Source organism: Tachyglossus aculeatus, chromosome 26 (assembly GCF_015852505.1).
Source record: "Tachyglossus aculeatus isolate mTacAcu1 chromosome 26, mTacAcu1.pri, whole genome shotgun sequence".
NCBI classification, from domain to species: Eukaryota; Metazoa; Chordata; class Mammalia; order Monotremata; family Tachyglossidae; genus Tachyglossus; species Tachyglossus aculeatus.
The window spans coordinates 1,332,766-1,347,568 of NC_052091.1; the positions used below are offsets into that span (position 1 = coordinate 1,332,766).

General features: G+C 51.8%; 1 protein-coding gene across 1 annotated transcript; it reads right to left on the reverse strand.

The window, feature by feature from the left end:
• Window positions 1-1,588: 1,588 nt before the first annotated feature.
• Window positions 1,589-14,577, reverse strand: AP2S1 (adaptor related protein complex 2 subunit sigma 1). Its single transcript, XM_038766859.1, has 5 exons — window positions 14,480-14,577; window positions 8,674-8,823; window positions 5,591-5,704; window positions 3,310-3,369; window positions 1,589-2,084 (listed from the first exon to the last, which is right to left on the reverse strand). Exons 1-5 carry the CDS (start codon window positions 14,480-14,482, stop codon window positions 1,983-1,985), a joined length of 429 nt encoding a protein of 142 aa, XP_038622787.1. The 5' UTR covers window positions 14,483-14,577; the 3' UTR covers window positions 1,589-1,982.
• Between the last annotated feature and the right edge of the window lie 226 nt (window positions 14,578-14,803).

The window sequence follows — 14,803 nt, forward strand, 5'->3', positions numbered from 1 at the left end:
TGTCAGCTGTGTGACTTTGGGCAAGTCACTTCACTGGGTCTCAGTTACCTCATCTGTAAAATGGGGATTAAGACTGTGAGCCCCCCCCGTGGGGCAACCTGATCACCTGGTAACCTCCCCCAGCGCTTAGAACAGTGCTCTGCACATAGTAAGTGCTTAATAAATGCCATTATTATTATTATTTTAGACTGTGAGCCCACTGTTGGGTAGGGATTGTCTCTATATGTTGCTATCTTGTACTTCCCAAGCGCTTAGTACAGTGCTCTGCACACAGTAAGCACTCAATAAATACGATTGATTGTAACCTTCCCAGCGCTTAGAACAGTGCTTTGCACATAGTAAGCGCTTAATAAATGCCATCATCATCATCATCATCAATCGTATTTATTGAGCGCTTAATATGTGCAGAGCACTGTACTAAGCGCTTGGGAAGTATCATTGAGGGAGGGAGGAAAGAAAAGAGACGAGGGAGCATTGCCCCAAGGACCCCCGCCCCAATTCGCCCCTCCCACGCCCATCGACCCCCCCACTCATCCCCTCCGTTGCCCCGGGCAACCGAGGAGCGGGCGCCCCCTGCTGGGAAGAATCAGCTCCTCTCCGCGGGGAGGAGCAGGGAAGAGAGCAGGAGCTCCAGAGTGGAAGTGAGGGCCCGCTGGTGGTCCGCTGGCTCAGACTGTGAGCAGGGACTGTCCCCATTTGTTGCTGAATTGTACCTCCCAGGCGCCCAGTACAGTGCTGTGCACACAGTAAGCGCTCAATAAATACGACTGAGTGACAGTGAGATCGCAGAGCGGGGTCGCGCGCGCGCGCGCGCCCTCTGCTGGACCGGCTGAGATCGCTCGCCCGGAAACTCAGAGCGGGCGCGGGCGCCGCCTGCTGGATGGAACGAGACGGTGTTGCTCCGCGGAGGGTCCAGAGCGGGCGCGGGCGCCGCCTGCGGGGAAGAATGGGAATCGCCCCGCGGAGCCGCAGGGCGGGAGCGGGCGCCCCCTGGTGGGGCTATCCGAGGGGACGATGGGGTGGGTGACAGAGGGCAGCACCCTGACTTGCTCCTTTTATTTATTGCCCCCCTCAACCTCATGGCACTTCCGTCCACATCTGTAATTTATTTCTATTACTGTCTGTCTCCCCCTCTAGCCTGTAAGCTCGTTATGGGCAGACAATGTGTTACACTGCTATAATGTACTTTCCCAAGCGCTTAATATAGTGCTCTGTACACAGTGAGTGCTCAATAAATACAACTGACTGGGTGTGCTGACACACTGTTCACCCTCCCTCCCCCTGGCACTGCTGTCTGAACGAGATAATGACTAGACAGGCGGGGAGCCCCGTTTGGCCCTCACCCCACACTCTCCTGTTGCAGGGAGGCTGGCGCCTGGACCCTGGCCGGTCCACACAGAGAGGATTATATATCTCTGTAATTTATTTATTTGTATTGATGTCTGTCTCCCCCCCATCTAGACTGTAAGCGTTGTGGGCCGGGAATGTGTCTGTTTATTGTTGCATTGTACTCTCCCAAGCACCTAGTACAATGCTCTGCACACAGTGAAGTGCTCAGTAAATCCGATGGAATGAAATACGATCAGAGGAAGCAGCGAGGGCAAGAGCATGGCCCGTTGATTTATTGGCTGGATCCAGTTTACAAGACGCTTACACGACTACACGCACACGACCTCCCACCCCTTCCCCGGCCTCCAGCTGGGAGGGAGGGGGCAAGGAGGATTGGGAACAGAGGGGGCCCAGACTAGCGATGCGATGCCACAGGCCCGGGAAGGGGGATGGAGACCTCCCCTACCCCAGGGGCCCTTCCGGCGGCAACAGTGCTGAGGCCCAGAGAGATGTCCCAGGTTTGGTCCACAGGGCCCCAACGGGACCCAGGCCGGCCGGGGCCGAGAGGCAGGGCACGGGGGGCCACTCAGACCCGGGGGGGGGCGTGATCCCGTGCCCGCCGCGGGTGAGGGGGAAGAGGGATTTTCCGGCTTTCATTCCAAGGACTGTAACATGAGCAGCTGCTTCAGCACTTTGGTCTGACTGGTCTCCCGGATCTCGCCAGCCAGGAACATCTCATCCACCACCGTGTACACCTGGCGAGGGTGCGGGTGGATCAGCCCTGGGCATGGGGCGCGCCCCCACCCCCGGGCCCAGGGTCGGCTCTTCTTCCCACACAGCGCTGCCTGGCCAGGGATAGGAGGCTGTGGGGAGCGCTCACTCTACCTCCATCTCCCTGAACCTTGATTTCGCCTCTCACCAGAAACCCCTTGCCCCCATCCTGCCTCTGGCCCGGTACGCCCTCCCTCCTCAAATCCCACAGTGACTCTCCTCCGCTTCAAAGCCTTTATTGAAGGCATATCTCCTCCAAGAGGCCTTCCCTGACTAAGCCCCCCTTTCCTTTTCTCCCACTCCCTTCTGCATCGCCCTACCCTTGTTCTTCTCCACTCCCAGCCCCACAGCATTTAATCCAGATCTGTAATTTATTCATTTATAATAATGTCTGTTTCCCCTTGTAGACTGTAAACTTGTTGAGATCAGGAAATGTCTGTTGATTGTTATTTTGTACTCTCCCAAGTGCATAGTACAGTGTTCTGCACCCAGTAAGCACTCAACAAATACGACAATGAATGAATGAAAGATGAGCTGGTTGGGTAGTCCATGAGCTGGCTGGAGGCCCCATGTAAGTGACCCATATCTAGGCCCCTGTAGAAGCAGCGTGGCTTAATGGATAGAGCCTGGACATCAGAAGGATGTGGGTTATAATCCTGGCTCCACCACATGTCTGCTGTGTGAACTTGGACAAGTCACTTCACTTCTCTGGGAACTGAGGCCTTCCTCAGTAAACTCTGTAAAATGGGGATTGGAGGGTGAGCCCCACGTGGGACAAGGACTGTGTCCAACTCGATTAATTTATATCCACCCCCATGCTTACAACAGTGCTTGGCACAGAGTTTAACAAGGACTGTAATTATTATTAATTATTATTAGGTACATGAGGGGTGGCCCCCAAACCCGAGCTGGGGCCTGTGCTGGTCTCCCTTCCCCACCCGAAAGGAGGGTAGGTGGTGGCCAGCCTCGCTCCCTGCTGAGAACCCCAACTCGTTCAATCGTATTGATTCAGAGCTTACTGTGTGCAGAGCACTGTACCTGGGAAAGTACAATACAACAATACACAGTGACATTCTCTACCCACAACAAGCTCACAGTTTAGGGCCGGGGAGACAGACATCAATAATAAAATTGCCACGGTGGGGGAAGCGGGTGGCTCGGCTGGCCTGCCGGGGAGCGGCAGCGCGTCGGGGGGCGGGGGCCACTCACCTTGTAGAAATTGAACACCAGGTCCAGCTCGCAGACGTTGTGGAAGTATTCATTCAGGACCTACGGAGCAATGTAAGGACAGCGGTGGCGGCTTTTAAAGCCTGACTGAAGGCACATCTCCTCCAAGAGACCCTCCCTAAGCCCCCCTTTCCTCTTCTCCCACTCCCTTGTGTCACCCCAACTTGCACCCTTTAGTCATCCCCCTCCCAGCCCCACAGCTGCTGTGTCCACATCTGTCGTTTTATTTATATTAATGTCTGCCTCCCCCTCTAGACTGTACAAGCTCATTGTGGGCAGGGGAATGTGTGTGTTATACTGTTATACCGTACTGCCTCAAACACTTAGTCCATTGCTCTGCACATGGTACGTTTTCAATAAATATGACTGACTGACTGGGGGAGCCACATGATATAAGTTGGGGATGATGATGATGGTATTTGCTAAGCACTTACCTCGTGCCAAGCACTGCTCTTTGCATTGGTATAGATACAAAGTAATCAGGTTGTCCCACACTGGGCTCACAGTCTTAATCCCCATTTTACAGATGAGGTAACTGAGGCATAACTGAGGCACAGAGAAGTTAAGCGACTTGCCCAAAGTCCCATAGCTGACAAGTGATGGAGCTGGGATTAGAACCCACGATCCAAGCGCATGCTCTAACCACTAAGCCACGCTGCTTCTGTGGGTGGGAGGAGAGTAGGGACCACCTCTATGTTGCCAACCTGTACTTCCCAAGCACTTAGTACAGTGTTCTGCACACAGTAAGCGCTCAAGAAATACGACTGAATGAATGAAAAGGCTAGGGGGTGCAGGCCCAGCCCCTGCCACGCTCCCATGCTGAGAAGCAGCACAGCTTAGGGGATAGAGCACGGGCCTGGGAGTAAGAAGGTCATGGGTTCCAATCCTGCCTCCTCCACTTGTCTGCTGTGTGACCTTGGGTAAACCACTTTACTTCTCTGTGCCTCAGTTACCTCATCGCTAAAATGGGGACTGAGACTGGGTGCCCATGTGGGACAGGGATGGTGCCCAACCCGATTTACCTGTATCTATCCCAGTGCTTACTACAGCGTCTGGCACATAGTAAGCACTTAAGCAAATACCACTCCCAACTTCCCAAGTGGGATAGGGACTGTGTCCAACCTGACTAGCTTGTATAATAACGATGGTATCTGTTAAGCGCTTCCTATGTGCCGAGCACTGTTCTAAGCGCTGGATAATAATACCTGGGTGTCTAGGTGATGCTTTTACTCCCAAAGCGCAGTGCTTAGAACAGTGCCTGGCACAAAGTAAGCCCTTAACCAATACACCATCATCATTATCAACTTCTAGGCAGATGGCAGCTCCACTCTACTGAGCCAGTCTTGCCTGCTCATTTCCTTGAAATTGGCGGGGAGGGGGAGACGGGGACTTCTAAGCCTTATTAAAAGCACATCTCCTCCAAAAGGCCTTCCCGGACTAAGCCCTCCTACTCCCTCTCCCTTCTGCATCACCCTCATCCTTAGATCTGCACCTTTAAGGACTTGATATTCACCTCACTCTCAGCCCCACAACACTTCTGTTCATATCTTTTAGACTGTGAGCCCATTCTTCTAGACTGTGAGCTCACTGTTGGGTCGGGACCATCTCTATATGTTGCCGACTTGAACTTCCCAAGCGCTTAGTATAGTAAGCACTCAATAAATATGATTGAATGAATGAAATCCGGAATTTAAGACCTGTCTCCCCCTCTGGGCTGAAAGATCCTTATGGGGAGGGAATGTGTCTCCCAATTCTGTCTGATTGTATTCCTTCAGGAGCTTAGTACAGTGCTCTGCAAAAAGAAGTGCCCAAAAGCCGTCGAGTGGTTTCCGACCCATAGCGACTCCATGGACACACCCTCTTCAGAACCCCCCACCTTGTCGTAAAGTCGTTCTGGTACGTGTAGCCGTAGACTTTTCTTGGTAAAGATATGGAAGTGGTTTACCATTGCCTTCTTCCGTGCAGTAAAAACTCGAGTCTCTCAAGCCTTTGACCAAAGTTTTGATCACTTCGTTATCTGCCTTTGACTCTCTCCCATGCCGCTGCTGCCCAGCACGGGTGATTCAGCTTTGTTCTGACGCTTTGGTTTAGACCTTTCCATTCAGGGTAGCCCTATGAGCTCTAAGTTTCATCAGTGTACACAAACTCTCCTGCCTGGGTAAGGCGTCGATTTGTAGGCGTGCTCAATAAATACCATTTACCATTGATTAGGCTCTACCCAGCATCCCAGCCCCTCCCTCCGCCAAGTCGAGGCTCCACCTACCTCGACGAAGTTGTGGATGGCTTCCAGGTAGGCCAGGTTGTTGTCATTGACGTCGACGCAGATGCAGAAGTAGAGGCCCGCATACCGGCGGTAAATAATCTTGAAATTTCGGAACTGAAGGAGAGGGGACCGTCGTGACTCTGAGCCCGTCGTTGGGTAGGGACCGTCTCTATATGTTGCCAACTTGTACTTCCCAAGCGCTTAGTACAGTGCTCTGTACACAGTAAGTGCTCAACAAATGCGATTGAATGAATGAATGAATGGCCAGAGGGAGCTGGCATGGGTACCATCACCACGGGCGGGCAGCAAGGTGTAGCGGGGGGAGACGGGATGCTCCCAGGGAGGAGACGGTCACCCCCAGGGGCAGGGTGGGTGAGGGGGGAACTCCCAACCAGGACTGGAGTGCGAGTTTAGCAGCCTCTACCTGTGGGCCAGGTTTCAGGCTAATAACAGTAATAATAGTTATATTTGTTAAGCTCTTACCAAGTGCCAAGCACTGTTCTAAGCACTGGGGAAGATACAAACTAATCAGGTTGTCCCATGTGGGGCTCACAGTCTTAATGCCCATTTTACAGATGAAGTCACCGAGGCACAGAGAAGTGACGAGACTTGCCCGAGGTCACACAGCGGACAAGTGGCGGAGCCGGGATTAGAAGCCACGTCCTCTGACTTCCAAGCCCGGGCTGTGGCCAATAGGCCATGCTGCTTCTCTCTTGTGCCTGGGCTAAGTGCGGGTCCAGGCATGGGACGATCAGATCGGACACGGTGTTTATGGCTAGGGCCTCGGGAAGTTTGAAGGAGTTATGGGTCCTGAAATGTCCTGGACAGCTATATCTAAACCTCTCTGGAACATGCTTGCGTAATCTGGAGAAGCACATTACCTAGTGGATAGAGCACGGGCCTTGGTGAAGGACCTGGGTTCTAATTCTGGCTCTGCCATTTGTCTGCTGGGTGACTTGCTTCCTTCATTTCATTCTCCCTCCCATCCCCACAGTACATATGAACGTATCTGCAATTTATTTATGCACATTAATGTCTGTTTCCCTGTCTACACTGCAACCTCACTGTGGGCAGGGAATGGGTCTCTTTGTTTCCATACTGTACTCTCCCAAGGATTTAGTATGCCGCTTTGCACACAGTAAGCGCTCAATAAATACGATTGAATGAATGAACGAACTTGAGCGAGTTGCTTCACTTTTCTGGCCCTCAGTTTCCTCATCTGTAAAATGGGGAGTAAGGCTGCCCCATGAGGGTCATGGACTGAGACCAGTCTGATTAGCTTGTGTCTACCTTTAACACTTAGTACACTTAGTACAGTGCCCAACACACAGTAAGCACTTAAATGTCATTAAAAAAGGAAGTCCAAGCCAATTTGTCCCTCCTCTGGCCACACCCTTGCTTGGTGAGGGGATCTATGCCATGGGGTGATGGGGATGAGCCCCTCCCAAGGGACAGACTGGAAGCTGGTTGTGAGTAGGGAACATGTCTACGAACTTTGTAATAAATGTTCAGGACGTGTCACCCCCCCCACCTCAAAAAACTCCAGGGACTGCCCATTCACCTCCAACTCAAATAAAAGCTCCTCACCATTGGCTTTAAACCCTCCATCACCTTGCCTGCTCCTACCTCACCTTGCTTCTCTCCTTCTCCAACCCAGCCCACACACTTAGCTCCTCTAGGGCTCACCTTCAGTGCTTAGAACAGTGCTTGGCACATAGTAAGCGCTTAACAAATACCATCATCATCAATCTTCTCACTGTGCCTCCATCTCGCCTATCTCGCCACTGACTCCTAGCCCACGTCCTGCCTCTGGCCTGGATTGCCCTCCCGCCTTAAAATCTGACAGACAACCACTCTCCCCCACCTCAAAGCCTTACTGAAGGCATATCTCCTCCAAAAGGCCTTCCCAAAGTAAGTCCCACTTTTCCTCATCTCCCACTCCCTTCTGCACCACCCTGACTTGTTCCCTTTGCTCTTCCCCTCTCCCAGCCCCTCGGCACTTATGTCCATACCTGCCATTTATTTGTATTGATGTCTGTCTCCCCCGCAGACTGTAAACTCCTTGTGGGCAGGGAATGTCATTGTTTATTCTTGTGTTGAATATTCCCAAGTGCTTGACTGATTGGGACTTAGCTCTAGCAGAGGAAGGATTGTCCAGGGATTGTGGGTTGTTGGGACCAGAGGCAGGGGCCTGGACAGGATGAGATCTGGGGTAGAGTCACTTCCAGTTTTCTGGCAGACAATGACTCTCTCAAAGCCTTTTGGAAGGCTCATCTGCTCCAACAGGCCTTCCGACTAAACCCGCCTTTCCTCCCACTGTCCTGACTTTCTCCCTTTATTCATCCCCGCCCACAGCACTTATGTCCATATCTGTCATTTATTTATTTATATTAATCTCTGTCTTCCCCTCTAGACTGTAAGCTCATTGTTGGCAGGGAAAGTGTCTGTTATATTGTTATACTGCACTCTCCCAAGTGCTTGGTACAATGCTCTGCACACAGTAAATGCTCAATAAATACCAATAAATGAATAATGAAGCAGCATGGTGTGTGAAGTAGCATAGTGGAGTGGATAGACCATGGGTCTGAGAGTCAGAAGGTCATGAGTTCTGATCACGAGCTCTAGTCCCGGCTCTGCCACTTGTCTGCTGTGTGACCATGGGCAAGTCATTTCACTGCTCAGTGCCTCAGTTACCTCATTTGTAAAATGGGGATTGAGAGTGTGAGCCTGATTTGCTTGTACCCACCCCAGCGCTTAGTACGGTGCCTGGCACATAGTAAGCGCTTAACAAATACCATTATTATTATTATTACCACCGACCGACTTCTATAGGATGAGGAGATTGCGCCCTGTTGGCCTCTCTGATATCATTCATTCATTCATTCATTCAATCGTATTTATGGAGCACTTACCGTGCAGAGCACTGTACCAAACGTTTGGGAGATTACAATAGAACAATAAAGAGACCCATTGTGTCCTGACAATGAGACCAGCAGCCTGGCAAGCGCAGAGAAGGGGGCTAAGTGCGGGGAGGGAAAAAGAGGGGAGAGAAGGCGAAGGGGGCGGAGAGAGAGGGGCTTCACCTCCACGAAGTTAGTGTGCTTGGCATCTCGGACAGTGACCACGGCGTGCACCTCCTCGATCAGTTTCTGTTTCTCGTCGTCGTCAAACTGCATGTACCACTTGGCTAGGCGGGTTTTCCCGGCCCGGTTCTGGATGAGGATAAAGCGGATCTGCGGAATAATAACAATAATAATAATTGTGGCATTTATTAAGCGCTTATTATGTACCAGGCACTGCTCTAAGCTCTGGGGTAGACACCAGATAATCAGGTTGGACACAGTCCCTGTCCCACATAGGGCTCACAATCTTAATCCTTATTTTACAGATGAGGGAACTGAGAGACAGAGAAGTGACTTGTCCAAGGTCATGCAGAAGACAAGTGGTGGGAGGGAAGGGGATCAGTCCATGGGGCAGATACCATTCATGCCTCCTGACCCCAAAGCTAAGTGTGTGTGTGTGTGTGTGTGTGTGTGTGTGTGTGTGTGTGTGTGAGGGAGAGAGACAGAGACAGAGAGAGAGAGAGAGAGACACAGAGAGAGAGAGAGACAGAGAGAAGAGGGGAGAGTGCAAAGCCCTCACTTTTTCTTAATGGTATTTGCTAAGTGTTATGTGTCAGGCACTGAACTAAGCACTGGGGTAGGTAATAATAATAATAATAATGGCATTTATTAAGCACTTACTATGTGCAAAGCACTGTTCAAAGCGCTGGGGCAGTTACAAGGGGATCAAGTTATCCCTCGGGGGGCTCACAGTCTTACTCTCCATTTCACAGATGAGGTAACTGAGGCACAGAGAAGTTAAGTGACTTGCCCAAAGTCACACAGCTGACAATTGGCGGAGCCAGAATTTGAACCCATGATCTCTGACTCCAAAGCCCATGCTTTTTCCACTGAGCCACGCTGCTTCCCTAAGGTCCCCTAGACTCAGTCCCCTGCCCCATGTGGGGCTCCCGGTCTTAATCCCCTTTATACAGATGAGGTAAATGAGGCCCAGAGAAGCGAAGTGACTTGTCCAAGGTCACACAGCAGGCAAGAGGTGGAGGCGGGAATTGGAACCCAGATCCTTCTAACTCCCAGGGCTGTGCTCTATCCACTAGACCAGCACCTCCGCCCATCTCCTCTCTCTCCGAAAAGCTGAAAGCCCTCGATTTCCCAGGCAGGCACCTCTGACTTCTTGCCAGCCTCCCTTTCTTCCGGACCCCAGGGTCCGCTTTCTCCCTCCACTCCAGGATGGTTGGAAAGTTCTCCCACCCCACTGCTCTGGGAGTAGGTGGGGTATCCAGGCTTAAGAGGAAGGAGGATTCTCCTTCTAAGCGAGGCGGTGGGCAGGACACAGAGGGCAGAGTGGGGTTTGGTGGGGTTTTTTTAATGGTATTTTTAAAGCACTATGTGCCAGTTAATCAGGTTGGACACAGTTCCTGTCCCACAGGGGCTCCCTGTCTTAATCCCCATTTTACAGATGAGGTCACTGAGGCACAGAGAAATGAAGTGACTTACCCAAGGTCATAGGGCATACAAGTGGGGAACGGGCATGGTGTAGTGGCCAGAAAGTCAGGTGGTCATGGGTTCTAATCCCAACTCTGCCACTTGCCTGCTGTGAGACCTCGGGTAAGTCACAACTTCTCTGGGCCTCAGTTACCTCAATATTAAAATGTGGAATTAATATCTGATCCCCCTCCTCCTTAGACCATGAGCCCCACGTGGGACAGGGACTGCATCCCACCCGATTCATTTCTACCCACCCCAGCACTTAGTACAGTGCCTGGCACATAGTAAGCACTTAAATACCACAATTATTATATTAAGTGGTGGAGCTGGGATTAGGAGATGCACCTTCAGTAAGGCTTTGAGGCCGGGGCAAGTCATTACCCGTCTGGAAGAGAAGCAGCATAGCGTAGTGGATAGGGCAAGGGCCTGGGAGTGAGAAGGTCATGGGTTCTCCTCCCAGCTCCGCCACTTGTCCACTGTGTGACCTTGGGCAAGTCATTTCACTTCTCTGGGCCTCGGTTACGTCACCTATAAAATGGGGAGTGAGACTGTGAGCCCCGCGCGGGATGGGGACTGTGTCCAACCCGATTTGCTTGTAACCACCCCAGCGCTTAGCACAGTGCCTGGCACATAGTAGCGCTTAACAAATACCATAGTAATAATAATTAGAACTCTAGGCCTGTGCTCTCTCCACTAGGCAACGCTGCTTACACGAGTAGTGAGCGAGCAGCTCAGACCAACACCCCCCTGCCCCCACATCCCTCCTTGCTCCCCCCCAACCCCTCCCTCATGTTTCCTTCCCCACAGCCTTCCCTGCTCCCGCCCCGGACGGGAAGCGCCTGGTCTGCTGAGCCAGGGAAAGGCTTCCGGTGGTTTCCCCGGCCCCCGCCCAGGGAGCCTGAGCGGAAAGGGGAAGGAGCAGTCCAGGGCCCTAAGGTGGGGTCTGGCTCCGGACCCTAGTCCCACCATTCATTCATTCGATTGTATTTTTTGAGCACTTACCGTGTGCAGAGCACTGTACTACGCGCTTGGGAAGGTACAATACAACAACAAACGGTGACATTCCCTGCCCACAATGAGCTCACAGTCATCATCATCATCATCATCATCATCAATTGTATTTATTGAGCGCTTACTGTGTGCAGAGCACTGTACTAAGCGCTTGGGAAGTACAAGTTGGCAACATATAGAGACGGTCCCTACCTAATAGTGGGCTCACAGTCTAAATGGTATTAATGGTCATCATGCGTTTCAAACTCCCTGCAGTTCCCGCTCACCCAAATCAGGGTCGCGTTGTGGGGTGGGGGGCTCTGAGAACCACCGACTCAGTCAGTCAGTGGTATTTATTGAGCACTAGCTATGTGCAGAGCACTATATATACCAAGCACTTGGGAGAGTAAAATATAACAATCTAACTCGCCTCTCTCCCTGGCAGGGGCGGGAAAGGGTTCGGGGACAGAGGGGGGTGCAGGCAGGTAAGGTGCCCCCCTCCTCCCCTCCCTGGTCTTGCCCTGGGTAACAATAATAAGAATAATTAATAATTATATTTGTTAAATTCTTACTATGTGCCAGGCACTGTTCTAAGCACTGGGATAGACAGAAGATCATCAGGTTGGCTACAGTCTCTGTCCCACACAGGGTTCACAGTCTTGATCCCCGTTTTACAGATGAGAGAATTGAGGCCCAGAGAAATGAAGTGCTTGCCCAAGATTACCCAGCAGACAAGTGGCACAGCTGGGATTAGAATCCATGACCTTTTGACTCCCAGGCATGTGCTTTATCCACTAGGCCGCCTCCCCAGCCTCTTATCTCTCTGTAACCACTATCACTTTCCACACCTCTATCTCCCCTCAAACCCTGACTCCCCCAAAACCCTTCTCATGATCGTCTCTCCAGTCACCCCTCCCTCAGCCCAAAAGCGAATATGTCCATATCCGTAATTCATTCATTTACATTAATGTCTTTCTCCCCCTCTTCACTTTGAGTTCACTGTGAGCACATGCCTACCAACTCTGTTGTACTCTCCCAAGCGCCTAATAGTGTTCTGCACACTGTAAGCGCTCAGTACATCACACTGATTGATTCCCCAGCATTTAGAGAAGCAGCGTGGCTCAGTGGAAAGAGCACGGGTTTTGGAGTCAGAGGTCAGGGGTTCGAGTCCCGGCTCCACCACAAGTCTGCTGTGTGACCTTGGGCAAGTCACTTAACTTCTCTGAGCCTCAGTTACCACATCTGTAAAGATGGGGATTAAGACTGTGAGCCCCACGTGGGACAACTTGATCACATTGTATCCCCCCCAGCGCTTAGAACAGTGCTTTGCACATAGTAAGCGCTTAACAAATGCCATCAATATTATTATTATTATTGCTCGTTGTGGGCAGGGAACGTAACTGCCAACTATGTTCATTCATTCATCTGTATTTATTTAGTGCTTACTGTGTCTAAAGCACTGTTCTAAGTGCTTGGGAGAGTACAATAAAACAACAGACACATTCCCTGCCCACTTTGTTGTACTGTACCCTCGCAAGCACCCAGTACAGTATTCCGCACACAGTAAGCGCTCAATTAATACCACTGATTGATTCCTCCAGCATTCAAGCTCGCTGTGGATGGGGACCGTTTCTGCCAACCCTGTCCATTCATTCATTTAATCGTATTTATTGAGCGCTTCATGTGCACAAAGCACTGGACTAGGCGCTTGGGAAACTGTGAGCTCGCTGTGGGCAGGAATGTGTTGTTTTCTTGTACACTCCCAAGTGCTTAGTCCAGTGCTTTGCACACAGTAAGCGCTCCATAGATCAATTAATCAATCAATCATATTGTTCTCTGCCTCCCCCTTCTAAACTGTGAGCCCACTGTTGGGTAGGGACCGTCTGTATGTGTTGCCAACTTGGGCTTCCCAAGCGCTTAGTACGGTGCTCTGCACGCAGTAAGCGCTCAATAAATACGATTGATTGATTGATTGAATGAATGAGAGTACAATAAAATAACTGACACATTCCCCGCCCACTGTGCTGTTCTCCGCCGTGTGCCTTTGGGCAGGTCACTTCACTTCTCTGGGCCTCAGTTCCCTCACTTGTCAAGTGGGGATGAAGACTGTGAGCCCCCCCGTGGGACAACCTGATGACTTCGTATCATCATCATCAATCATATTTATTGAGCGCTTACTGTGTGCAGAACACTGTACTAAGCGCTTGGGAAGTACAAATTGGCAACATATAGAGACAGTCCCTACCCAACAGCGGGAGCGCTTAGAACAGTGCTTGGCGTATAGTGAGCGCTTAACAAATACCATCATCATTATTATTATTATTACACTGCGGTTTATGCTCAAGTGAGGGGGAACCGGGGGGGGACCGCACACAGTCTGCTAGACTGTGAGCCCACTGTTGGGTAGGGACTGTCTCTCTATGTTGCCAACTTGGACTTCCCAAGCGCTTAGTCCAGTGCTCTGCACACAGTAAGAGCTCAATAAATCTCCAGTGGCTACCAATCAATCTGCGCATCAGGCAGAAACTCCTCACCCTGGGCTTCAAGGCTGTCCATCCCCTGGCCCCCTCCTACCTCACCTCCCTTCTCTTCTTCTCCAGCCCAGCCCGCACCCTCCGCTCCTCTGCGCTAATCTCCTCACTGGGCCTCGTTCTCACCTGTCCCACCATCGACCCCCGGCCTCCCCCGGGCCTGGAATGCCCCCAATCCCTCTGCCCCTCCGCCAAGCTCGCTCTCTTCCTCCCTTCAAAGCCCTGCTGAGAGCTCACCTCCTCCAGGAGGCCTTCCCACACTGAGCCCCTTCCTTCCTCTCCCCCTCGTCCCCCTCTCCATCCCCCCCATCTTACCTCCTTCCCTTCCCCACAGCACCTGTATATATGTATATATGTTTGTACATATTTATTACTCCATTTATTTAACCTGTACATATCTATTCTATTTATTTTATTTTGTTAGTATGTTTGGTTTTGTTCCCCGTCTCCCCCTTTTAGACTGTGAGCCCCCTGTTGGGTAGGGACTGTCTCTAGATGTTGCCAATTTGGACTTCCCAAGCGCTTAGCACAGTGCTCTGCACATAGTAAGCGCTCAATAAATACGATTGATGAATAAATACGATTGATTGTCCCTTCCCCTGGGCTGGGGCAGTCTTCTGCAGGCAGTAAGAGCTCGCTTAATACGATGGACTGATGCTGACGCTAACCACTGGCGTCTCCGGCCAGGACGCAAACCCCTTTGGCCCAGGACGCCCTAAGGCCCGGCCGTGGCGTCCAAACAAGCCTCCCTCCGGGAAGCCCTGTGGCTCTTCACACACACACCCCCCCACAAGCCCGGTGGTGGCGACCCCCGTTACCATGTTGCTCGCCGTCGGGCCCCCAAGGCTGCCCCGTTCCAACCGTTAACGACGGCGGGGAGTCCGAGCGGAAGTGCGGGCCGCTCCCGCGCAAAGCCACCTGGGGACTGTAGTTCGGCCTCGTAGTCCGGAGGCCCCAGGATTCCGTGCGCGCGCGCCCGCCGCCCCGCCACGCATGACGGGAATTGTAGTCCTGCCCCAGCCGCGTGCCGGCGGGTCGCTCGCCGCAGCGCATGACGGGAATTGTAGTCAATCATCATCATCATCATCAATCGTATTTATTGAGCGCTTACTGTGTGCAGAGCACTGTACTAAGCGCTTGGG